The 25,114-nt window shown below is 45.8% G+C and overlaps 1 protein-coding gene and 1 long non-coding RNA gene across 2 annotated transcripts; one reads left to right on the top strand and one right to left on the bottom strand.

Moving 5' to 3' along the window:
- Nucleotides 1-550: 550 nt before the first annotated feature.
- LOC137850695 (uncharacterized) lies at nt 551-2,190 on the bottom strand. Its single transcript, XR_011092751.1, has 2 exons — nt 2,087-2,190; nt 551-1,837 (listed from the first exon to the last, which is right to left on the bottom strand). It is a non-coding gene; the product is annotated as an uncharacterized lncRNA (long non-coding RNA).
- PXDC1 (PX domain containing 1) lies at nt 1,971-25,114 on the top strand. Its single transcript, XM_068670971.1, has 5 exons — nt 1,971-2,538; nt 13,474-13,565; nt 13,808-13,925; nt 17,889-18,000; nt 23,457-25,114. The coding sequence occupies exons 1-5, from the start codon at nt 2,283-2,285 to the stop codon at nt 23,572-23,574; spliced, it is 696 nt and encodes a 231-aa protein (XP_068527072.1). The 5' UTR covers nt 1,971-2,282; the 3' UTR covers nt 23,575-25,114.

The raw sequence follows: 25,114 nt of genomic DNA, 5'->3' as shown, positions 1-25,114 counted from the left end.
TGCAAACATCTATTTTCTGTGTGTGAGCATTTCCCGGCGAAACTTTCCCAGCGCCACACAGTAACAGATGATTATTACTAAGCCAACCTTCCTGAGCAGCAGTTCTGCCCAGATTTAGTGCCTGGCTGGCATTACGCTGCTACACGTACCGGGTCGACAAGAGGACAGATATGTTATACACGTGCCCTGCCACCTGAGGTGAGAAGCAGATTAAATTCCAGTGGGCTGTGGACTCACCCACAGGCAACGAGGCAGCCACCAGAAGCGCTCAGTGGCAAGTTTCGAAGCTGCACCACAGCTCCAAAAAGGGGATGTTGTGCTTCTAATCTTACGGGATCAAGACTGCTTTTTCTGGAATAGCATCGTACTCTTGGGGGAATAAGGAACCGATCCTACAAATTCTACATGTACAGCATTAGTTATAGGAATACTTCAACTTTTCATAATCCTAAAAATCAGGATCTGGCACCAGTATGTCAACTTCAAGCCTTTTGGATGTAAAAATGTTGGCATAGGCTTATTTTGTCATAAGCAGGCAGTGACAGTCACATAGGGTTTAGCGCGATCTGAACTTTTTAATAAAGTTGGAAGGGTGCCACCAGTCAGACTGAAAGAAAAATGGAACCAAACGTTTAATGACTCAAGCCTACAGGACATTGCACAGCACCCATAACCCAGCAAAAGTGGGTCTGCAAGACCTCTTAACTGAGGAATCAAGCTGAGGCCAGAGCTTTGGTGAGGTGCTGAGAGCCTCGGAGGTCTGGGAGTTGCACACACTTCGTGGGCAGGCTGACAACAGCAAAACTCATCCTATAGCAGAGGCAAAAAATACCAGTAGGAATGAGCAGAAGTCAAGCATGCAAATAGTTAGAAGCAACTCAAGGCTGACATCTTTCAGAAAGGGGGGGGGGATAGTCTTACAGCTCTCTTCCAAAAGTTTCACTTCCCTCAGATACGTGGCTATTTCAGGTTGCCACAGCAACTGTCAGAAGAGAAGGCATTTTATTTTCTTGTTTTGTTTTTTCCATGGAAGAGCTGGGGAGACCACCAAGCGCTGGGACAAGAGGAGAGATCACAAAAGCCCTTCCCGAACAAAAAGCACTGTGCCGAGATCCTCCTGCGGGACAAAGGTCCGCAGTGATTCCTTTCCTGCAGAGCCACATTGCACATTCTGGGCAGCCCATACCCGCGGCACGAGGGGTGTCGAGCCCTACAGGGCTGCGAAAACCCTTTTGTGGTGAGCCAAGGTGAGGTGGGTGGGCCTCGCTGTGGAGCGAGGCTGCGGCGAGCAGGCACGTGTGTCTCTGTGTGGAGAAGCAGGGCTCTGCAGCTTGTGTTCCTTACATATGAGACTTTCCACGTCGCCCACCTCACCCCAATCCCCTGTCCCACAGGGTGCTCCCTGCCTCAGGTCCCGCACGCAGAGGCCCGTCCCGATGACGCACCCCACATCACCTCTCTGTCATTCCCTACACCTCCAGGAATGTGCACGTCCTTTTTGCAGCCTCCAGGCATTTTCTGGCACCCGGGTGTCTCCCCCCCCCCATGTTCCCTTGCTGTACGACCCCACAGGCACCCCCGCGGTGCATTACGCACTGCTTGTGGGCACCCATGTGCAAGGGTGGGCTTCCCATCACGGGCAGCACAGCTGGGTCTCAAATGGGGATGCTGGCTCATGGGGCTGCCAAGAGTCCTTGGTGCCTTTCTCCTTGTCATGGGCTTCCCTTTCCCCACAGATGTCTCCTTTCGGGCTCCCCACGGCACAGGGGAGCCCTGTGGGGTGCTGGGTGCCCGCAGCCTCGCATGCAGCAGCCGGAGGCTTCCTTCCTCAGCTGGCCTGGAAGTTTGAAGCAAAAAAAAAAAAAAAAAAAGAGAGAGAGAGAGAGAGGAAAAACAAAAAAGACTTCTAGGGTCACTGGGAGGGGAAAACCAAATTCCTCGTCACGTCTGTGGCGTCTGCGAAACCGTCCCGGGGAGGAAGAGGAGGATCCCGCCGCCCTCCGCGGGGCCTTCGGGGGCGGCGGGGGGACGGGGGGATTTGGGAGGGTTTTGGGGGGATTTGGGGGGGCCGCAGCCCCGCTCCCACCTCCCTGCCCGGAGCCTCCCCCCCTGGCGGCGGCGGGGAAGAAGGGGCCGGGCCGCCCTGCTCCTCCGCCCCGGGGGTGCGCCGGGTGGCACCCCCCATCCTCCTCCTCCTCCTCCTCCTCCTCCTCTTCCTCCTCCTCCCCTTAAGTGGGGCGCGGCGGGCGGGGCGGCTGGCTTCGCCCTCCGCCGGCGGCGGGATGGCCTCGGCCGTGTTCGAGGGCACCTCGCTGGTGAACATGTACGTGCGGGGCTGCTGGGTGAACGGCATCCGCCGGCTCGTCATCAGCCGCCGGGGCGACGAGGAGGAGTTTTACGAGATCCGCACCGAGTGGTCGGACCGCAACGTCCTCTACCTGCACCGCAGCTACTCCGACCTGGGGCGCCTCTTCAAGCGCCTCCTCGACTCCTTCCCCGAGGACCGGCCCGAGCTGTCCCGCTCCCCGCTGCTCCAAGGTTTGGGGGGGGGGGAATGCGGTGGGGGTGTCCCCCTCTCTCCCTTCCAGCCCCGAGGGGGGCGAGGGGACGGGACGGGGCTGGGGAGCGGCGCTCTGCGGTCGGCAGCTCCTGCCGGGCTGTGCGTGTCTCGGTTGGGTTGTTTTTGGGGTGGTTTCGTGGCTAGAAACGAGCGGTCCCCCCCCGCGGGGGTCGGTGTTGGCACCCTTGGGGGTGCTGGGGGGAGAGGGGCTAAGGGGGAAGCTCCCCAGCTTGTCGGCAAGGGGGTGGGAAAAAGGAAAAAAAAAAAAAAAAAGAAAAGAAAAAGGAAAAAAGAAAGGAAAAGGAAAAAAAAAGGAAAAAAATGAAAAAAAAAAAAAGAAAAAAGAGAAAAAAGAGAAAAAAAAAAAAAGAAAAAAAGAGAAAAAGGAAAAAAAAAAAAGGAAAAGGAAAAAAGGAAAAAATGAAAAAGAAAAAAAAAAAAAGAAAAAAGAGAAAAAAGAGGAAAAAAAAGAAAAAAGAGAAAAAGGAAAAAAAAAAAGGAAAAGGAAAAATAGGAAGAAAAAAAAAAAGAGAGAAAAAAAATGCCGTCAGCGGCTCTTGGCAGTGGATTCTCGCGGCGCTGGGAGCGAGCGCAGTTGCTGCCCTAACTTCGTGCAGAGCAGCGCAGGGCAGTCCCAGCAGCCGCGGCCCGAGCCATTTTCCTTTTCCCTTCCCGTTTCGGCAGCGGCTGGAGCAGCCCCGGGGGGGCTCCCCCTGCTCAGCCCCCGCTCGTTAACCCGCGGGGTGCCCTCCGTTTGCTGCCTGCTTTTATCCCCGGGCCTCAGCTGGCTGGGAGCGGCAGGGCAGCCCCGGAGGGCTCCCCCCGGCCGGGTCGTGTCCCCCCCCCGGTGCCGGTGGCATCCCGGGGCCGTGGTGTCGCCTCCCGGCCGGGCACCGCCGCCACTCGCGGGGGCCGGGTGCCCTCTGCAGGCGGCGGGCGCTGGGGATGGGGCCCCGCTAGGGAGCTGGGGGCAGGCAGGATCGGGCCCTGGGGGTCCCAGACTCCGGCCCCTCGTTAAATTCGTCCCTCGGCGCCTCCTGCAAGAGCCTCGAAGCGCAATGAGGCTTTTGTGGGGTGCTGAGGTGGGTTCGTGCATCGCCAAAGCATCGTCAGGGCAGGTGCAGCCAGGTGGGTGCAGTCAGTGCTTGGGGTGTGCTCGGCAGGGCCAGGTGACATGCGATGTTGGTCCACGAACAGCTGGGAAAAGCATCCTCAGATCCTGCCTGAGACCCGGAGCGAACAACCTCCGCTTGCCCCTATCTCGGGAACAGACATGGAATTAGCCAAAGCATCAGGCCAGGGTTTGAAAAATTGAAGGCTAATGTAAGCAGATCGTGATCTATTGGCGAGGAGGTGGAGGTTAAATCTGCAGCGGAGACGGAATCAAAACCCAGAATAGTTTGTAAGCAGTCACGGCGCGCCTCACAATTTCAGTAGTACTCTTTAAAATTAAGCTGCTCCTGGGCTGAAGAAAATTACTTTGCCAAGTGTGTTTCTCTGCCTGGAGAACACTTCATCACGCCGGCATTTTAAACTGAGTGCCCACAGCCTTGTGTAATGTCATGAAGCCGAAACATAAAAATCTCATTTAACCGAGTGACACTGATGCAGAGACTTGGCCCTAAGCACAGGCTGCGTGGCGCATGTCCGCTCTTGAGAAAACTTCTGGGGTAAGCACGGTTTCTTCATGTCCTGTTTAAAAGCAGTGGTAAAACTCAATGTGTTTAACCCAGCAAAAACACCTGACAGAGATACAGCCTTGTGCGTGTTAGCATTCGGTCATATAGATCTGTGTGTGTTTATATGCATACAGATGTATATGCATATGTATGTGTGTTTGTTGGTGTATTTATCTTGGGCTTTCCGAAAGAATCTGAATATTAGCCGTGCCTTTTATCTGGAGGAAGTGGTTAAATGCTGCAAACCAAATTTGCATTGCAGTGAAAGAATGCAGCTCTCCTACAGATTTGCTTAAGGAGCATTAGAAGAACTAGAATTATCCCGCAGCTTGGTCATGCTGCGGTGTGTTACAGTATGGGGATGTGCTTGAGGAGTGCAAGGTTGAGCTATTTGATGTTACTGACCTCTTTTAGGAAGAATTTATGTATTTTTCTTAATGTGAGCGATTTTAGGAAGAGTTGGTTGTCACCGTTATAGCTGGTTTCAGTAAACAGCTAACACCAAGCAGCAGTGTGCTCCTTTTCTTGCTCAGCCAAAGCAAACAGCACAACCTGCCTTCTCCTTCCATTTCTCCTCCCCTGCCCCTTTCCTTGCCCTCCACAATCTCTCCCTGCTCGTACTTAGACCCTCAGGGTGCTTTGTGGTTGCAGAGGAGGGGATGGGAGGCACCGCTTTTGGCGTGCGCTGTTCGTCTCACCCCTGCTTTGGCAGGAGAAAAGAGGAGGTCCCCGTGGGGGAGCAGGGCATACACGCAGCCTGCTCTTGTCTTTGATAACTAATAACAGCACATGGCACGGCGCGCTCCGTGCCTGCATCTGGAGCGTGTTATGATGCTGAGGGCCAAGGATGTTCAGCAACACGAGGCGTCTTACTAGTGAGCTAGTAAACAAGGTTAGATATGTGCATACCTGCAGGGTGACTTAACATGATTCACTGTGATGTTACCAGTAACTTGCTAGTATCTTATTTGTGTCTGAAGCGTGCCCAGCCCTTGCTGTAGGCAAATGCACAAAGAGGCTCACAGACAAACACAGGCTAGTTCACTCTTGATGTTACTAATCTGTCTGTGCCTTTCTGTATGCAGAATAAACAATGTTTGTATTTAAATCACTGGATGAGAAAGACAGCCCCTAGACTTAGGAGCTGGCTTTATGTTGGTGATTTAGAAGTCGTTGCAACAGACCCAGTAGGTGCTGGAAGCGAAGTGTAAGTCTAGAAAAGCACTTCTCTGTTTTTCCCTTCTGTTTTCTCTACCTCTTACTTCTAAGGATTCTTGGTTAAGATTTATCCTGGAACCTGATCCAACGTCAGTGCAGTCATCTACCTGTGAGCTCATTAGCAACCTTTCAGAGTTTGGGTTTGGTTTGTGGAGTTGGGTTTGGAGTGGCAGGGTGTTCTCTGGCAGCCCTGCTCTGCCCCATACCACTGCTCTGTTGCTTTCGTGATTGGGACAGAAGCCCAGATGCTCTTCCAGCGTGGCTGTTTGCCCCATGCCTGGTGCAGCTCTGATACTCCGAGCTGTCAAGTCAGAAATGCTTTTCAGTGTTGCATGTTTTTTTCTTCCTAGACGGACTTCCTTTCCAAAGTGCTCATTCCCTCCCCTTTCTTCTTTCCATCCCTCCTCTGACTCATTCTGCTCTGTTGTGGCCTTTTTTCCCCTCGCTCTCCTTTTTGTTATTGTGTCTGCTTCTCCGCTTGCTTTCCTCCAGCTGCACTCCCTTTTCTTCTTCACCTTCACCAGATTGCTGCCAGCGGTGTTTACCTGGAAAAGCTCTCCGGAACTTCTCGGTTATCTTCTGCTGTGCTGGCACTCAACCTTTGTCCAGCCATACAAGCTGTCCAGCAGCCGTGGAGGCTTCCCATGGAAACTCTGCGCCTGTAGCTTGCCTGGTAGCACAGAGGACTTCACTCGTCACCCGTAGCAGCCCCTGGGCAGTCCTTCCTGGGTGACTAACGCTGAGCTCAAGCTCTGAGGCTTGTGCCTGCCCTGCGGCGGGGTTGCCTCATGTGGGAAGCAGATGATCAGCTGTTTTCTGTGTCCGGGAAGCACATGGGAGGCTCCTCCAGGGCTGCGGTTCGAAGGACCTGTCCCAGGGACTTTGCCCACGCTTTTCGCTGTAAACGTTGTGATTTTAACGTACGGTTTTCTATGTGCTGCATTGTGCTGTTGTTGTTTACAAGGCCGTCTGGGAGGGTGATTTATGCAAAGAGGGAGCTCTGCACAAGCAGCACAGTGGTTTTCCACAGACGGCAGCTGTTTCGGTGCGGTGACAATGCAGATAAATACACTGCATCTATTGTGCTCTTTCCATTGTTGACATTGTCAACAGTTCATTAGTGGAGCTTGCTCTGAGCTTCTGTCTGGCAGACAAAGGATGCTGCTCTCGGTTATCAGGCCCTAGCAGTGCTCTATGACTGAAATTAAGTTTGGGGCTTCTGCATTTTTATTTATTTATTTTTTTTTATTGGCTGAATTTCATGGTTCATTGGTAATGATGGAGATAAATGAAGCTTGCTGTGTTTAACAAAGCTAGGCACAAGTTGCCTTTTTGTGGCAGACTGAGGAAACCAGGCAATGTGTCTGGGAGGATTTTGGTGGGAAGGAATGGAAATGAGGTTGTTTTCTCGTGACAGTTCTCACCTGATAAGGAGCTGGCACTAAAAATGGTTGTAGGAGCTTGCATTTTTCATCAGGTGCTGACTGCTTTGTTCACTTTTATCTTGTGCTTCTTTGACATCTCGTTTCTTGTGGCTCATCAAGCATCCAGGCAGGGAGCTCTGCGGGGAAGGTCTGTGCTGAGCTCAGTCACTGGGAGGTACCATTTCCCCACGTCTAACACACACACACATGTGTGGAAAACCCGTCAGCTGGAGGTCTGGACTTTTAACTTGCTTTTAACCCGCCTCCTGTGCTTTGCTTGGGTGTGCCAGGGTCCTCAAGTGATCCTGAGGATCGATTTCAGCCAGACAGCTGTTTGAATAGTACTTTGTGCCATCCGTATTTTCACACCTGCGATGTATGAATTGCCAAAGAAGTGCTCAGCGTTAGAGCTAAAAGCACACAGTGCAGGCAGCGCTTTGAAAGCTCTATGTCTTCCAGTGTCTGACAGATTCATATCAATGTCAATGTGCTCATTGCTACCTAGTAAGACTTAGAAAAGCATGGAGTGGCTTACTTGCATTTTCTGAAATCATCTCTCTCTCAGAAGCACTGTCCCTATTTTGTTCCTCAGCAATCCGGGTTAAGAAGAGCAGCAAATGTGCAACAATCTGCAGACGTCCAGCCCCCTGCACCCCTCTTTTGAACTCCACCATGTCCTTTTGACTGCTCCATGAGCAATGCCAACAATATGTATCATGTCAGTGATACTCCATGAATAGTAAACCTTTTGTAAAGGTTTTAGAGACTGTAGTTGACTCCTGTCATACAATATGGATGGATTTCCTCACGAGAGGAAGGGGCAAGTGCATCTGCCCCAAGAGAAGGGTGCAGAATAATTAGGGAAGAAGCATCAAAGAGGAGCTGCCAGTGCTGCTGGACTAAGACTAGAGCCACAGCTAGCTCTGGGATCCTGTCTGTTGTGATGAGAACCAGATGCCCCAGAAGACATCATAAATAACCAGCAGAGAACAGAAGAGTGGCTATCCTGGTCTCTGGTAATTGGAGAGCTGATATCCCTGATTGGCCCTAATTATCTGCCCTTCTCTGGGTCTTATCAAGCCTTTGGACTGAAGGGATTCCTTTGGTGTTATTTCTGCAGAATTATTGCGAAGTTGTGTGAAACGAGCTCTTTCCTATCTTGCTAGCAGAGTGGCAGTCATCTGTGTGAGACAGCTTACGCATCTTCCCTAAAGATCTGGGATCCCTAATTGCTGCTCACTGACCTGTGCAAAGAGATAAGGGTGGGCTCAGGATCAGCACCTATAGGCCATAAATCTTTATTGCAATGTGGATTTAGCAAAACACAGTAAGACTTCTGCCTCTATTTATCTTCTACTCCTTTTTTCACTTTCATATCCGTTCTGCAGTTTTTCCCGCAGGGGACCGAGAGGGGATTGGGTGAGGAGGGCTCAGTGCAAAGGTTTAATCTTCATTTAGATACCGAAATACATGGCATTTGTACTGTCATCTGTCACACATTTCCAAAAAGTACACTTTGTCCTCTGTCCTTGCTCAGTCTCCTATACTTGTTGAACTAATTTTGAGAAAGTAGGAGATCTCTTGGACATTCTTTGCTCCTCTCCTGACCAAAAGCCTCAAGTGGAGTCCTTCAGCCTGGAGGGACAGGGTTTGCCCACAGTTTGAGATCACAGACTTAGCAACTTGTACACAGCAACCCCTCTCCAGACAAACAGATGACTTTGTGTCATCATTGAGGGATGGCGCATGAGGCAAATTTGATTTAGGCATGAACTCACTCACTAGAGGACTGCTGAGACAAAGCAGTCATCGTGGGCATCAGCTGTCAGGACCACATCGTGATTTCATTACAAGCTATGCAGTGGGTTAAATGTGGCTGTCAAAATATCATTAGTTGCAGGTTTGGTGGCTCATATGGCAGTAATAGAACAGGCTATAAAGGCTTGTGTGTTGACATCTTTAACTGGCTCCCAGTTCGCTCTCCTCCTCAGCTGAACTCGTTTCCTGCTCATTTTCAGCTCCGGGCCTCTCTCCCACGCCGTGACCCAGCGTGCCAGGGACACAGCAGCTGCATGCTTGCTCCCTGAGTCTCCTGCAGCTGCTCTGGCACCAGGGTCCCTGAGCAGGAAGGATGCTGCAGGCCCAAGCTGCTGTTTGTGCTGTTTTTCCAGAGGTGTGTTGTTATTACATGTGCTTGGTCTCAAACTGGGCTAATCCTGTTCACCCCATCTTCAGGACTCTGTGTGGGGTTCTTGATCAGGAAAGGGGCAGGGGAGATGTCAAAATGATCGTCTCCTCCCTTAAAATCAGCTTGCTAGTTCCAGGGGTTGTGTGCACAGCAGCACACTGCTAAAACCAAATATCCCAGGTACAGGCAAGTGCCACCCTTGGTCACACAGTGTGCCTGTATTGTCCCTCCCGTGACCCAGCGTGTGGGCTCCCTTGTGTGCAGGGTGAAAAAAAAATCTCAGAGGTTTGTGGTGTTTGGCAGCAAAAGGCTTTGTGGTTTAAAAAAAAAAAAAAAAAAAAGAGCCAGCAGGGCTCCAATTCACCTCAAGCCCTATAAACATAGGTGTTTATAGTATTTAAATCACTTGAAATGATAGTTAATTGTCCAAGCACAGTATGGGTAAGAAGACAGAGAGCAAAGTTTTCCTGGGAGGAGTTTGCACATGTTTTCAATTAGCAGTCAGACAGCAGCCAGGGCAGAGGGAAAGGCATGAGAACAGCGTTTCGCCATGACCTCACTAAGAGATTTCCTAGCCTTCAGCTCAGCTCTGTTGCATGACTGAACAAGTGGAAGAAAGCTCAACCGGTTCCAGGCTACTGGTAGCTTTATTAATGTTTTCTCTTTATTTCAGGGCGAGCTGCCTGAAGAAAGGTTCTCGGGGTCAGAAAGTCCCTGATGGAAAGATAGGCACGTCTCTCAGCTCTATGGGCAGAGGGACAAAGGCATCAGGACATGCTGTAGCTGCCGTACGGACACTGCATACGTGGCCAGTGCGTATGCAGTGAGTGCAGTGTGCTCCAGATGCATCCAGCTTGTGGTGTGTTCGTGTCAGGATTAACGAGAGCTGGAGGTGCTGGACTGTCTACGAAGGCAGCTGGCACGTGTGTTGTTTCTGTTTGTTCAGACGTTTCCAGCGTCTGGAGATCCTAGACCAGTTTCTGGCCTTTTTTTCTTTTCCTCTGCCTTGTCAAAGCCTCAGAACGGAAAAAATAAGGCAGTCAGGGGAGAAAGCCCCCTCAAAGGGCAGCCTCTGTGCTTAATCAAGCTGTTAGTGAGGGCTAGAGATGGAAAGCTCCGGTGCAATTGTGACCTTTCTTAACATGAATCCCAATTCCTGCTTGAGTTGGCTGTGTGGTGCCTGGGGGAGAAAGGAGCTTGCAGCGGGCATCCTGGCCTGCAGGCTCTTATATCTCCTGCACAGGCCGGGATTTCCTGAGGTGAAGTCTTTGACAGGGCTGGCTGAAGGTATTCCCTTAATTGTGTTGGCAAAGCAGAGGCAGCGGTGTGCTGCAGCAGCGTGGGAGAGGAAATGAGTTGCAGGGGAGGGTGAAAACGCCTTGAACTGGCGCTGCCGCTGGAGACTTCACCTCAGGAACCCACGGTGTTGTTACCCAGGCACGTGTGTTGTGGCTGATGACAGCAAGCAGTCAGCGAGTGCTGGAAGGGAGCAAAAGGAGGGATTGAGGCCTCCGTCCCTGCCGGCTGTGTGGGCAGGCAGTGTCTTGCTCAGGGTAGTGCAGATGTTGGGCTGTAAGCAATCCCTCGGGGTGTGGGATCGCAGCCCGTGACGAGCTGAAAGCCGCCAGGGCATCTGTTAACTCTTAAAAACAGAGACTTTCAGAATTTATGATAAATGAGGGCCTGGTGAAACTTGGTAGCTGTTGCAGAAGAAATTACAGGGCTCAACATATATATATAGCGAGTCAAGTGGTTTCTGTGCGTTCGGTCTGCAGACGTATGGAAAGGAAAGCTGTAGCCCTGCCAAGCTCAGTTCCCTGCGACTGATTGTGTAAGGTCAGCAGCTCTACACAGCAGAGCTGTGCATCCGTAGTCCTTAAGCACACACAGAGGCATCTGTCCAGGCAGATGTATCGCTTGCTCTCCTTCCTACGCTGTCTGCCTTTTGGTTTTGATATTAAAAGCGTCGGTAAGGCACAGCTCTTACTGTGTCAGATGTTAGAAGTCGGCCGTGCCAGTTTCCGTGGGTTTGCATGCCTGGTGCCTCTCCAGCAGCTCGAGCAAGGAGTACACAGGGGCTGGAAATCCCTGGGGAAGGCAAGAAGCTGTAAAACCTCCTACTGGGTGAGCTGCGAGAGTGCCATAGGCTGCTGGTCTTCTCCAACCTCCCTTGCTGAAGCTTAAAAAGGCTGTGCGGAGCTGCAGATGCTTCGCCTGCTTACTAATGAGAGAAAATCTCACTGCTTGGCTGGTTGCCCTCTGAGTAGGAATGTGCAGTGCTGTTGGTGGGGTGGACTTTTTCTTTTTTTTTTCTCTCTCTTTTTATTTTGGCTGCTCTTGATTTGATGAGTATCTTCATTTGTTTCAAAGCATCCCTCCTCCTGGCAAAACACTCATTTCACCAACAAGTGCTTATTTGGGGAAGGCTCTGAGGACAAGGGCGGATTTGAGAGCACACCCCTGGTGGGTTGATGGCGAGGGGGCCTGTGTCCCTCAGCTCTCTCTGACGTGGGCCATGGCAGGGGGACAGCATGGCTTGAACACCACACGTGGGCTCCTGAGCTGTGTGGCCGTTGGCAGACTTTTTTCAGGAGGATTAAAAAGATTATTTTTTTATTTTTGAAAGGTTTGAGCTTCTGTCAGATGTGGGCTGGGAACATACTTGAGAAGGGGCGACACGGATCCTCCCAGGCCCGCTCACACCCAGCAGTTAGGAAGATGAAGGGTGCTGGTCTGCAATTCAGGTCTGAGGCGTCAAGCACAGCCCTGCTAATACACAGTCTGTGGACCCATGCAGATGAGTTAATTTGCGTTTACAGCCTTTCAGAGAGTTCCTATGCAAAGCTGCTCCGCCGTGGTATACACCAGCCAAAGCAGGATGTGCTGCTGCCATGCTTACGTGCCTGTGGGTGTGCGCCGCTCTGCAGTCAGGAGAGGGAGAGAGCTGTGCCGGAGGAAGAAGTGGCAGTGACACTGACAGAAATGCCAAAATGAGGGACTGTTGAGCAATAGAAAGACTTTCAAGTAAACCTGGCTGCTCTGGAGACAATCTCTGTTTTATTTAGTGCTGTAATCTGAGGAGAGCTGACAGTTTCCAAGTCACGCTTTTTTTGTCTGGAAAGTTTGTATGTGGTCACGTCACACTGGTAACGCAACATGGACTGATGCAGACAGAAACATTTCGTGAATGTTGGCTTGAGATTGTGTGTATTTAACAGCTCTTTCTCGTCTTTTAAATACAGAGGTGGAGATACATGCAGAAGACTGCATTTAGAAAGCTTAGTGCTTACAATGTCAATATATTGGGATCATTTCTAACAGCTTGCCTTTTGGATGTTTTTTTATTTAGATGGCTTTGATTTATTGGGTCTTCTTTTGCTCCTTTTTAAAAATATTTTACTTGTTGTTTAAACCAGTGAATCTTGTTGAATTTAGTAGTCTCTTAGGTATTTCCTTTCACATATGTATCTTGTTCTTTGGAAAAGTGGTGCAAATGTAGAAGCAAAATGATGATTAGGTTAGAGCAAGTGAGTTACAAAGACCAGAAATAAAAAGGCTGTTAGAGGGATGTGAGGTATTGGGGTTTGCTTCTCCTCATTTTTCCTGTACATGCATATGATGTGCTAGATTTCCCTGAGCTTGTCAGGAAAGATAGAAGTGACATATGCCCTGCAGATTATAAATCTGAAATTTCTACAGTATTACACTTGAAGATCCCTTTATTGAGCAGTTCAAAATTAGAAGCATTATAATGCATCATTCAGGACACTAGAATGCAAAAATTCCACTTTAATCCCTCCTGCAGCTCTGTGATAATTCAATGATTTAGGGGGGGAAAAAAAGAAGGCAAACAGTTGTTTTGCACTTGGAGAACATGGCACTGAGAAATCTTCCCTGGACTGTTCATTGGTGTTTGCATTCATGGAAATACAAGAGTGCTCTCGAAGGCTTTTGTTTAGCTTGTGTTTAGTCTTTTCCTCTGATCTGTGGGTTGCATTTTTTGGCTTCTTTGGGCTTTCTTTCAACTTTTATTGACAGAGAAAGGATGAATCATGGTTCTGGGAAGAAGAAAACAGGCATTTTGATTATCATTGCTGGGAATGCTGTGTAGTGAAACTGTGGGTGAAGGAGTAGGCGGTTCTGCTTCTGCTTGTCTTGCAGCTCCTAAATGTGATCATAAACAGCTGAACTTGTGTCAGGCCTGCAACTGTGCTTGTAACTACACCCACCTTAGTTTGGGTACACATTTTGTGATCAGTGTGGGTTAAAAGGCTTATTTCTGGAAGGCATAATATTTGAGGTCTTTCCACATCTTCTTGAGCAGCTGCTTTTGGGTGCTGAAGTGTGTGTACACATGAAAATGTGCTTTTGCCTATGCTCACAATCTGTTTATTTTGTTTCTAGGGCTCATCACAATAAAAGAAGCCCATGACATAGAAGCCAGACTCAATGAAGTGGAAAAGCTTCTGAAGACTATTATAAACATGCCATGGAAGGTGAGTAAGTCAAGTTCCACACTTAGCCTGGCTTGACTCCTCCTTGATGGTGACACACACTCTCATGCCGATTAGAAAGCAATGGTTTTTGCCAAACTGTAAAAGAAGCAACAATTTGAGTATCTTGCAGAAGTGGTGAGTGCCTGAACCATGTGATGACATCTCCAGGCAGTGTGATGGAAAGGGAAAAGAGGAACAAAGCAAACTACTGGTAAAATAATGGACGTCTTTCTCTTTTTTAGTATTCAAGGTCTGAAGTAGTCCTCACGTTCTTCGAGAGATCTCCTTTGGACCAAGTTCTAAAGAATGACAACGTCCATAAAATTCAGCCAAGCTTTCAAAGTCCAGTTAAAATATCAGGTAAGAGTTGTTTGCTTCCTACAGTCAAGACAAGAATTAAAGAATGAAAATGACTGCATTTGCTGTTCCCTTTGTTCTTTCTCCATCAGCAATTCAAAAGATAGTTCTCCATAGTCTGCTTTATAACATAGAACATATAATTAACCTTGACATACTAGGCAATAAAATGACAGGTGAAACTGAAAGCTGAGTTCAGAGAAACAACATGAAGAAAAGGCAGTCCTCACTATTGTCGCATATGATAGTGCTGTTACCGCTTAGGAAGGAGACTTTGAGCTCTTTATGCAGTTCTGTAAAAATGTAAGCTCACTGCTCAGAGGCTAGCAAAAAAGACAGTGAGAATATTCAGAATTATTAGGTCAGAATGAAGAAAAAACACCACATCTTGAATGCAGTGTGCTCTGGTCTCTCTATTTCAGACAGGACATAATTAAATTTTAAAACATACAAATAAAGAACAGGGGCTCAAATAATTGGACAGCTTCTCTACAGACAAGGTTAAATAAATAAATACGTTTCAACTTTGAGAAGACATGACAGCAGGAATGTAATGGAAGCCTACAAAGCTGTGAATGGAAGGAGGTTGATTACCCTGTATTTGTCACCAAACAAGAATTGTAGGTTGGTAGATAACAGGCTTTAGACAAACAAAAGAAAGGTTATAATATTATGTTGCTTTCATCTGGAACACGGTTAAAGAATGCAAGTAATTGTCATAGGATATCATGGAGCTGAAAGCATAAATGACTTCAAAAAAGAATTAAGAAAATGGAGCAAAAGTGCATTGAGACCTGTCACAGTTGGAGACAGCAAGTTTCTAAACCCGGAGGGTAAACTGAAGGCCAGTATCACTTCTATACTTGTCCATCCTTTCAGTCTGCCCCCCTGAAATCTGCTACTGACTGTTGTTAAAAGGTCTGTGGATATTTGGCTTGCATGGTTTTGAATTACTGGAAAGTTTCCTTTGAGCCTAGCGGGAACTGCAGACTTCTCCTTTGAAGGCTGCAGTCTGTGACCTGTCCCACAAGGTGGCAGTTTTATTGTCACCAGAAGAGTTTATTTTGGTGGGTGAAATAAGAGTGAAATACTGCATAGTCCTCCAAGGTGCCTAAGGTGTTTAATATTAAATACATCGGTTTCCATAGGTACTAACCATATATTAGTTAATGACTAGTCAGTGTGTCAGCATGCTAAGGATGTAAACGCTGCATCTTAAGGACTGATCTCATAAACTGTTTAGATTTTTTTTTTTTGTAACTGATCATGAGCTCTGGTTATAAACAAACTAGTCATGGGTTAAATATTCTCTTAATAAATTGGTAAATCGCTTGTGAACCTACCAACAACTATTTAGAAAAGTGCCATGTAACACAGAGCCTCGGTGAAAAGCGTGGTTGTCTGGGCTGGTGCCTTCTTGAAGGGCCCCCAGGGCCAGGCTGCAGTGCAGGACAGGACTGAGCTTGTCGAGAAGAGCCTCTGGGGTCGTACAGCCAAGGGGGTGACGTGGGTATGGCTCCCTGGGCATGAGAGATGGGAGCCAACAAGTGCGTCTCACACTCTGTCTCAGAGCAGGGAGGTTTGGATGATGTCTTGAGCTGATATGGAAAACACAGGTGAAATTCCTCATGTGCATGTTTCCTAACATCAGTCATCCTAGGCTTTGCAATGTGCTTTGCTTCTGAACACTGGACATTGGCTCGTGAGAGCATATTCACCATTTTTGTCCGGAATATGTTGCTACTCCATGAGAACAGAGGCTGCAAAGTGGCTCCTAGCACCTGCCCATTATGAAACGAAGGATCCCTGAACTATATGCTATAAAAATGTACCACTGAGAGCAGCCATGCTTTTAAACCTTGTTCCTTTTGCAAACAGGTAAATATCAAGAACAGGTGTATTTGGAATTGCATTGGTTAAAAACTGCTCTGTTGCTCTGGCTTGATTGTTTTTGTTTGTTTGTTTGCTTTGGTTTTTGATTATTTTTTTTTTCTTGTTTGGAAATATTTCCTTTAATTGTTGTGAAGGTGTGTACCCCCTTGGGGCACATGTACTGTGCATGTCTGAGAATGCCACGCTTGGGTACAACAGAGAAGATGGTGGAGATGAATCTAAATTCACAGGGAGGGTGTCTGGCTGAGGGACAGGCTCGCAGTACAGGGAGGCCTTCTGCGTGTGAAGGAGCTGTGGAAACCATGTTAGCTGAACACTAACATGTTTTGTTTTAATCCTAAATTAATTTTCGTAGTGGAGTCATACCTAATTAATTGGAGGAAGATTGGAGAAAGACCTATATGGCTATTCAAAAGCATCATGTGGTAATTTTTTTATCATTTAACTGGCTGCTGCAAATAAATTTTTAAAACATAGGCGGAAATCTGATAATAAATTGCTCTCTGCCTCATCTGAGTGTTGCGCACTGGGAATGGCTTCAGTGTCTGGAAGTGCTGTCAGTAGATGGCAGTAAATGTTAACGTCCGAAGCAGTTTGCATTGCAATGAAATGCTGTAACTTTTAGGTCATGTCAAGGACACCAGGAAAAAACTGTGCGGTATTCATGTTGGCCATAGCGCAGCTTTCTGCACAGCTGCAGACCCAGAAAAACAGGGAAACACGTTTTGTGCTCTCTGAACAACCAAGCTGTTCCCCACATGGTCTGGTTCAGGGTGGTAGGTGATGGGGAAGAAAGAAAGCCCCTGTCCTTTGATGAAAGCTCAATTTGATTTTATGATGTAAATTTTATTCTGCAGTATGATGTTGGCTCGAGATGAGTCATGACTGAAGGTGATTCTGCTGCTTTTCAGTGTTTTTACCACCCCAAACGTATTCTGCTGAAGTGGGTTGCAATAAAATACAGACTGAAAGTTGAAGATTACTTCCTCAAAATATGGAAGTGAGTTCTGGCTTTACCTTTAGGTAGTAATATGCAAATGTACACTTAAAAATTACCTTCTCTCTGCTCCCCTCTCCTGCTCATTGCTTGAGCTGTGTAGTTGAAATTGGTGCTTTTGAGGCAAGGTCTTAGGCATTATTCCCTGTACATCTCTCTTCTCTCTACCATATTTACTGCCACAGAAGAATTTCATTTTGCTTGTACTGATAACTCAAGGATATAACAAAGGGTCCTCTTACTTTGAAGCAAATGATCAGTCATCCCGCTTAAGCTGGTGGTGATTTAAATAGAGAGCATTTTCCTTTTGTGTTGGCCCTAGCCTCATCTAAGATTGTGTGACCAGAAGAAAAATCCTTGTGATTTGTCTAGTTTGCCTTTCTGTCTAATACAGATGTGGATTAACTTCTCATTGATATCAAATACTACTCTTTAGTTAGCAGCTCTATCCTTGGTGGTAAGTCAGTGGAATTAGCTGTAAATTTTAGCTCTTCTGGACTGGAGCTTCTTACACAGTAAGAAACAAGTAAGCAGAGAGTAAGCAGAGTTGTGGGCAGTATAGCAGATGATATTGTTTTACATGACTTAAAGATGCTGATTGAATTAATTTGGAGGGTAACTTTTAATTTCCTGTTTATCTCCTGTTGTGGGGTTTTTATTGTTTTTATGTATTTTTTCTTTTCTGCTTAACTGGTTTAAGACTTGGAAATCTGTCCAGGAAAAATATCATTATGAGAAGTGGTAGATTGCAGCTATATAGATGGGCTACCACTCTTCTAAAAAATGATGCAGATTTTGCCACTGGCATTAGTGGGACTGAAACCGGGTTTTGCTTGAAATTCTCTTTATCAGGAGTTGTTTACAAGAATAAAACTACTTAAGTGCTGGCAGTTTGTAGGTGTTAGAAGCTGTGAAACAAACTCTTTGTTTCTGCTTTCCTGTGCAGATTTTCAGTGTCATGTGCATATCCCATTTCATAATCATGTCAACTACATATGACATGCAGTTGTTTTCCAGCTTCCTCTTTTTTTTTTTTTTTTGGACTCTCATCTTGTTTTTCTTTCTTCCCCTGACAGAAATCATGCGATCAAATGGATTTTGTTTAGCAAACACTGAAACAATAGTCATCGACCACAGTATACCCAATGGAAAAGAGAAGCACCTGGACGTAGATTCAGCAGAACACTTGTAAGTGTGGTTTGTCCATGAGTCGTGCTGTCAAGTTTGAGATGAACTCTCAGTTTTTGGCTGTTTCTTTCCCTCTATCCCCTTGCCAGCAAAATATTTTCTGTATGGGAGCAAGACTAGTGCAGTTGTCATTCCAACTGGTTAAAGATTACTGGGCATGGTTGCTAAGGCTTCACAGGTCTTTACATTAAAATGTATAAAATGGCTGTCTGAGAATTATTGACCCCAGGGAGCTCAATCCTCTGTGTATCAAAAAGCTGTGACTGTCATAGGGACCCTGAGAGGTGAAAACAGAGGAGCTTTTTCTTTCTTGCGTGACTGTGAAGGAGCTGACTCGATCCCAGATTTGGAAGCTGGAGAATCCTTACTGATGAAATATCCCAAATATTTGGGAAGCAAAACACCATCCTTAGAGGAGGGGGAACACATCCCTGAAAAAAGGAAGCTGGGCAGCTGCTCAGGTGCTGCCACATGCTCTGAGTTGGTGAAATGTGTATTTCATTAAGAAGGGGTGAAGTTAGATTAGCCTTATTTGTAAATTTTGCTTGTTAATGCATGTTGGTATTCTGGGGTCGGAGACCAGTAACCAGAAAGGTTTTCACGTACATATAAAGTCAGTGACTATAATGACAGATGGGCACCGATGGCAATAGGCTCCTAGAAATTTCTGTCATGGAAAGCGATTGATATTTCAATGAGCTGCAGGTAATGAAGCTTTTAAATATTTTTAATGAGAAACATTGACCTACATTTTCATTAGAGCAGTCAAAATGATGGAAACAGAGTGCTAAATGCCTTATAGAGGCTTTATCTTTGAATACAAAGCTGTCTTGCCACGTTTGAAATGTGATCATTGCCAGTCTGCAGAAGGATTTAGAGCTTGACGAGATTTTGTCAGGGGCTGAAATGTATCTCTGGCTCCACTGTAATTTTTTTAAAGCCTTTCTATTAACTTTTAAAAGAACCAGGGTTTTATCACTTACTGTTTTGAACCTAGACCTTGCTAACAGCATTAAGCTCATAAGCTTATATTAATGAGGTTGAAATGATATGCTGGAGATAATTCTATGTGGCCAGTGTCTGGAAATTAATGTTGACAGTTCACAGTGGATCTTATTTTAGTGCTGAGAGTGATAAATAATTGGAGCAGATTACCAAAAGGCAGCAAAAGGCTTTCCATTTTTACTGTTTCAAAATGTTTTTATTTAAAAAATAAAAAAATAAAATTAGTCTTGATTTGAAAAATGTGCTCTGGACTAAGCAAAACTTAGTAGTATGGGTTTGGAAATTGCTGTCATCTACTTGTCATCCCCTTGTTTGTCCTATATAGAAGGTCAGAAGATACTAAAGCCAGTATATAGTACTAAATACTAAAATATAGTAAAAACTGGATGATTTGTTTGTTTTCCCAGAAACTGTGATAGAAGAAACAAATCCAGGATAACAGCCTGGCTTTGTGGATTTGTATCTTAACTTCCTGAAGGAAGTTATATCAGAAATGAAGAAGTTAATAAATGTTAAATGTCTGTTGTGCATGGTACCCTAAATTTGCTCTTCCTGTAGCTGTATATTGAAGCTGGAAAGTAGTAGTTAGGAAGTAATGGCATTTGTGTAGAACAGCTCTTTTGTAAAAATTGATAATTTTTTTAAAGAAAAGGTTTTCTATGTTGTGCTTTAAGTGTAGGTTAGTAGCCCAGAAAGGAAGTTTTAAAATCTTTCGGAATCCTATTCAGTTCCCTTTTGGTCTCTGTAAAATTGGATTTATGGGACCCATGTTTTCTGTTCTGAAATTAGAGTTAATTCCTTGTGGACTTGTATATCCTCAAATGGGAACTTTTTCCTTTCAGCAACATTAAACTCCATGTGGGTTTTGGCTGCAGATGTGCTTGAATCAGGCATTTTGCAAAGCAAACTTGTGTTTTTTGGATAGAAGCACTTGGATCTTCATCAGGTAGCATTCGTTTGCTGAGGCCCTGCTGCATTGGTCAGCTGCTGGACTGCCTACAGTGCTACCTACCAAGCAGCCCATCAGCTGAAAAGGCTGAAATTTCTTACGGAAGAAACTAGTGTTTTTGCAAGTTGGAGTTGCTTACTGTGTTGTTCGGAAATGCTTTCTTCTTCCACCATTTTTTAGTTGCCACTACACCATACTATTGCAAAATGTGGTGAACCCAGTGCGTTTGGTCTCCATGTGCCATAAAACAGTCCTCTTATATAAGCTTCTTTCAGTACTCTGCAGACCTCAAAGAGAAGGTGGTAAATAAGCACATACGAGCTCTGATTTTGTTAGAGAGAGAACCTTTCCCTGCGAGGACTGTTTGCACTTCTGTCTCTCCAGCCAGCAGCAGGCAGCAAAGGCTTTGGAGCTGGACATGCTGCCTTTCTGGCAAACTCATTCCAGTGACAGATGTGTATTTTTAGGATGGTGCTGCTGTCATCATAAGCATATTGCTGTCCGTGGGAGAGGCTTTCATGGGTGGCAACGCAACCCATGTAAGTGGGAGCTGGTCAAGTTAGATGCCGAATGTTTCCAGGAAAGCAAAATCCTGCTCTTGTCAGGAAAAGAGCTTTGCAGAACCCTGTGCCCATTTTTTCTTTCCAGCAGCAAGGAATCCTTTCTGCCTACCCACAGCATGTGAATGCCACAGCTTTGTACCTTGTGTGCTGCTTGTAGAACCTTATTGGTAGGGTTGAAGAACCACAAAATCTGTGGGCTCTTCATGTTGTAATAGTCTAGTTTTCTTTAATTGATAAGAAAGGGAAAGAAGAATGTGAATAGCCTTCTTGCCTCCTCTTCTGGCTTTGTCATTCTGTCTGCCTCACTGGTGTTTTATAACCTGTTGTTTCTGGAGCACTGGTGATCTGTAAGATAACACAACATCAGCTGTGAAATAATTGTAGGAAACTAAGTCAAATTTGTTCTGCGCACCTTCACACACATGAAGCTAACAAACAGCCTGGTGGGAGTAGAGGAATGAACGTATAAACCTTCAGTGTTCGGTGTAATTTTTATGTGCTTGTAAGTAAAGAGCATAGTGACAGCACTGCAGGAGAAAATGTGTGATTTTCTGTTCAAAAAGTGGTGGTCCTCATCATTAAGAGTTGAGAATGACCAGACAGGAGTGTGGAAAAGACAGAGCTGTCCATGTCCATATATTCCAGGATGTATGGACACTGCTATCCAATAACCCATGATGCTTCCAAAGAAAGTGAGTTTTGGGGAAGAGATGGAAGTAGGAGATGTTATCTGTTTCTTTATCCCACCATGCCTGTTTGTGTCTTCTGAAATATCTGAGTTTCAGGGATATCTGAGTCCTAGGGCTTCAAACTAGAAGTTTGAAGTTAGAATGAAATCTGCAGTTGTTCTACTTAACTGCAGGAGTTTAAGTAGTTGATGTAAAATGCAGTTTTAAAACAAATCATTTTAAAGCTTTCTCTGTTTACCTGTTATTCGGAGAGCTGAAGTATGCCAGCCTAAAAAAAAAAAAGTTAGAAAATATGTCCCCTAAAGGGACACATCCGATAGTCAGAGCTAGGTTAGAAATTATTTTTCCATCTTGTGCAATTTTTTAGTTTCCATTTTTTCACTCTATCGAATGAATGCATGTTCTTTCAAAATACTAAAGAGACAGTGTACGAAAAAGAAATCTGACAGTTCTTCAGGTCCCTGGCCTGAACTAAGATGAGATTTAATCCTTGGTCTGAAGTGACTTGCTCTTAACTGCTAGGCTATCTGGGAAGAAGTAAAATGTTTTCTTAGTGCAGAAATCGCAGCCTCCTTGGAACTGGAATGTGTGTCACTGAGGAAAGTGTAGGTTTTAACAAGTTGATGCCTTCTGGTTGACAGTAGGCATGAGGTGCTGAGGGATCTTTGCAGAAATTCGAGTTGTAACACAGGAGGTAGGAAGTGAGAAGGAAAATACCAAGCAAATTAAACCAAATTTGGGAATCTCTGTATTCAGATATCCTCAGCTTATCAAAATCTAGATCTCATGCTATGGGGAGGATACCAAGGCTCTGTGGGAAGGATGCTTTTGTCATTGTTTCCTGTTTGTCTTAAACATTTGTCCTTATAGAAAAGCCAAATGGAGAGAAAGGACTCATAGCCTTTCACTTCATAGGTACAAGTTCAGTCTGGATACAAAGGCAGTGTCTGTTCCACTTTTGTGTGGGAACAGAGGCATTTCGTGTTGCTGCCAAATGCTCTGAGAACAAAATGGAAGAATGTGGACCTCAGTTTCATGACTCACTTTACCAGAGTTCACTTGCTGCTTCCTTCCTTTGTCATAAGTAGCTTTGAAAATCAGAGAGGACAGGATGATTTGCGTGTGCACCATGGTTCTCACTGTCCTGTGTTTGATTCATCAACACAGGGCTGTGTTGAGGAGGAGGTGGATGGGAGAAGTTCTGAGTACTTTCTATGGAGCTCATCCCATACCACAGTGAAAGCTCTTCTAGACTCATAAAAATCCAGTTTCAAAGGTATTCAGAATTGCCTGATAAGAAATGCTACATCCCATGAAATCATTCATTCATTAGTAGGAGAGGAGCCCTAGGAAATTAAAATCAATTAATAATGGTTTTGATCCAGGTCACCTCCAACTCAACATGGTCACCGGGTGTCATGAGATAAGTTCAGGTACTACCATGACAAGTGCTGTGAAGAGTCAGTGTCATACGGGAGAGGAGTGATAAAAGTCCCTTCCACTGAAGACTGCTGTCCAAAGAGATATGGAACTTGCTCTCCTGGTGTGCTGTGTGGCTGTGTTTTGGCACAGTTTTAGAAGGGAATAGCCATCCTGTTTTACTGAAAGTAAACTCTTTTGCCCATTCATTTCCACAGGTTACAAAGAAGCAGGTTTTCTTTGTAATTAAGGACATGGAGAGCAAAGTTTTTCATTTCTGTCTCAACCCTCTTCAGTAAGTGCTGGATCTGGGTTTATTTAAATGGCAGAAGATGCCATTTCTGGTCTCTCCACGCTAGCACAACAATATGTAGGCTGAAACTGTAACTTAATGATTCATGGTTGATCTGCATGGACCTTGTTTGACAGCTTCTAAAGTAAGTTTGAATTTCAAGCTGCTGAGAGACAGATACTGATGATTTCATTCAGAAAAGGGTTGGGACTCTAGATCTCTGCCTTGCAAACTGAGCTTTGCAAAGCTGAAGCTGTAAACCAGCATTAGAAAGACTATCACAGTAACACTACTCAGGTGCAAAGGAAGTCAGTGCATTATATTTACTCAGAAATTTAACCTGAGATGCCAGCAGAGGCATTCTTGCCTGCAGCCCTAATTCCAAATGACCTTCTCACAAATGTCTTTTCTCAAAATTTCCAGGGATCAGTCTTCAGATATTCTAGCCAACTCTTCCCCCAGTACTTTTCTTCAGATTCCTTTGACTTTTTAAAATAAATATTAATGACTTAATGCCTTTTGGTTTGGTTTCTCCTTAGGTTTGAGAGTGTGAGTGACTTTACCTCAGAGCTAGAAGACAGTGATGACCCAACGGCTTATGTCACCAACTTGACGTACTACCACCTGGTCCCATTTGAGACTGATATTCTGGACTGAGGCTGTTCAGTGTTGCAGTCAGCCAGCATCCAGCCAACCTCTTCGTCCACAGGTGAATTCTCTGCTCTCTCCAGCATTGCAGCTCTGTGAACATGGCTGTGCAGACAGGACCAACAGCAGAGAAGTTGCAGCAAGTACACCACAAAGCTGGCTTCGGAGTCTGGCCTTCCAGTGTGACTTGCAGAGACATCATGTGAGGAGATAACTGCTTCGCTGCTGACAACAAACTCGTTTTCCATGAAAGCAAGGCAGCAGAGGCTTCCTGGAGCTTGAGGAAATCTCTGCAATGTCTGTGGCAACTGTGACTGATACAGCCATGAAAACTTGTGCTGTGGTGTGCTGTCACCCGTGCTCCTTGGCTTGCAGTGCAAGTTGAGGCTTCCTCTTTCAGGATTCCACCAGATGTCTCGACCACACTTTTTATGCTATGTAAGTGAGAAGGCAAGCAAACCAGCTGAATTTTGTCAGTTCCCTCTGTGGCTGCTAAATGGAGGCTTTGCAGGTCACTTTTTGCTCAGCTACTGGATGACTGGTGCCTTACATGAGATATCAGAAATACCATTGAGTGCCTCCAGGACACAGGACACATGAGCTGACTGCTTTATTTCTTTTAATCGTGGGTTTTTATAAAATCCCTGAAGAGATGACTACTCTTACCCTCTTTCCAGGAGTAAAGCAGACAGCAGCTGGCATTGCAATGGACTGCACACAATGTTTGGGTACCTGGATGATGTCAGAGATCCGGAAAGCTGATGGAAAAGCTGAGCTGCCCTGCTAAGAATGGTCAAGGCTATGACAGGCACTTGGATCTGAATTTTGTCACGTGGACCAGAAAATGTGAATGGTGCTTACAGTTGTTTACATCAGAGAGATAATTTCCTATGCATCTTTCTCCCCAGAGGATGGGGAGGAAGCCAATGAGATTTATAACGTGTTTGGACTGAAAAAGAATGATAAGCTACAGTGTGTCTACAGTGGTAGGACATACACCCTCTCCTGGGCCAGTGGAGCTCAAGGAGTCTGTCTAGCTTTCTGGGATATGCCTGGGGGCCTGGTGCAGGCCTTGTCACGTAATGCTCTTGGTTTCAGTGGCATTAAGACAGTGGGAGCAAGAGTGGGATTGGACCCTACAGCATCTTGGCTACTGAGTAGTGCAAGGTTACAACCTCTTCGGGAGCTCTCTCTTGGGGAGTGCTGTGAGCTCCCAGCTCTCATTGTCAGTGTTCAACACTTGCCAGCATGACCTGTCATTGGGCTTCTTGTGATCTGATTGCAAACGTGAATTTGAAAAGATTGAAACGGGGAGGAGTGTGTTTTGGATGTGTTTCCTTGTAATGGGGCTTGTGTGGTCCTGAAGAAGTTGGTACAATTCCTTCTGCAGACTTCTCATTTCTATCTGTAGAATAACAGTCAAACAGCATTTGCTAATGTAAATAATAAATTATTGAGAACCCTAATTCTTTTACACAGTATGTTTTCAAAATATATTTTAATGAAATAAAATATAACTCGCCTTCAGTAAAATTTCTGCAGCTTTAAA

This window comes from Anas acuta, chromosome 2 (genome assembly GCF_963932015.1).
Source record: "Anas acuta chromosome 2, bAnaAcu1.1, whole genome shotgun sequence".
Lineage (NCBI taxonomy): Eukaryota > Metazoa > Chordata > Aves > Anseriformes > Anatidae > Anas > Anas acuta.
The sequence above is the reverse complement of the archived record's forward strand: the minus strand, read 5'-3'. Positions and strand labels throughout refer to the sequence as shown.

Excerpts from the sequence above, each read along its gene's own strand:
- PXDC1 (XM_068670971.1), top strand. The coding sequence starts at position 2,283 with ATGGCCTCGGCCGTGTTCGAGGGCACCTCGCTGGTGAACATGTACGTG. Across the intron at positions 2,539-13,473 it reads CCGCTCCCCGCTGCTCCAAG|GGCTCATCACAATAAAAGAA; the intron begins GTTTGGGGGGGG and ends TTTTGTTTCTAG. Across the intron at positions 13,566-13,807 it reads TTATAAACATGCCATGGAAG|TATTCAAGGTCTGAAGTAGT; the intron begins GTGAGTAAGTCA and ends TCTCTTTTTTAG.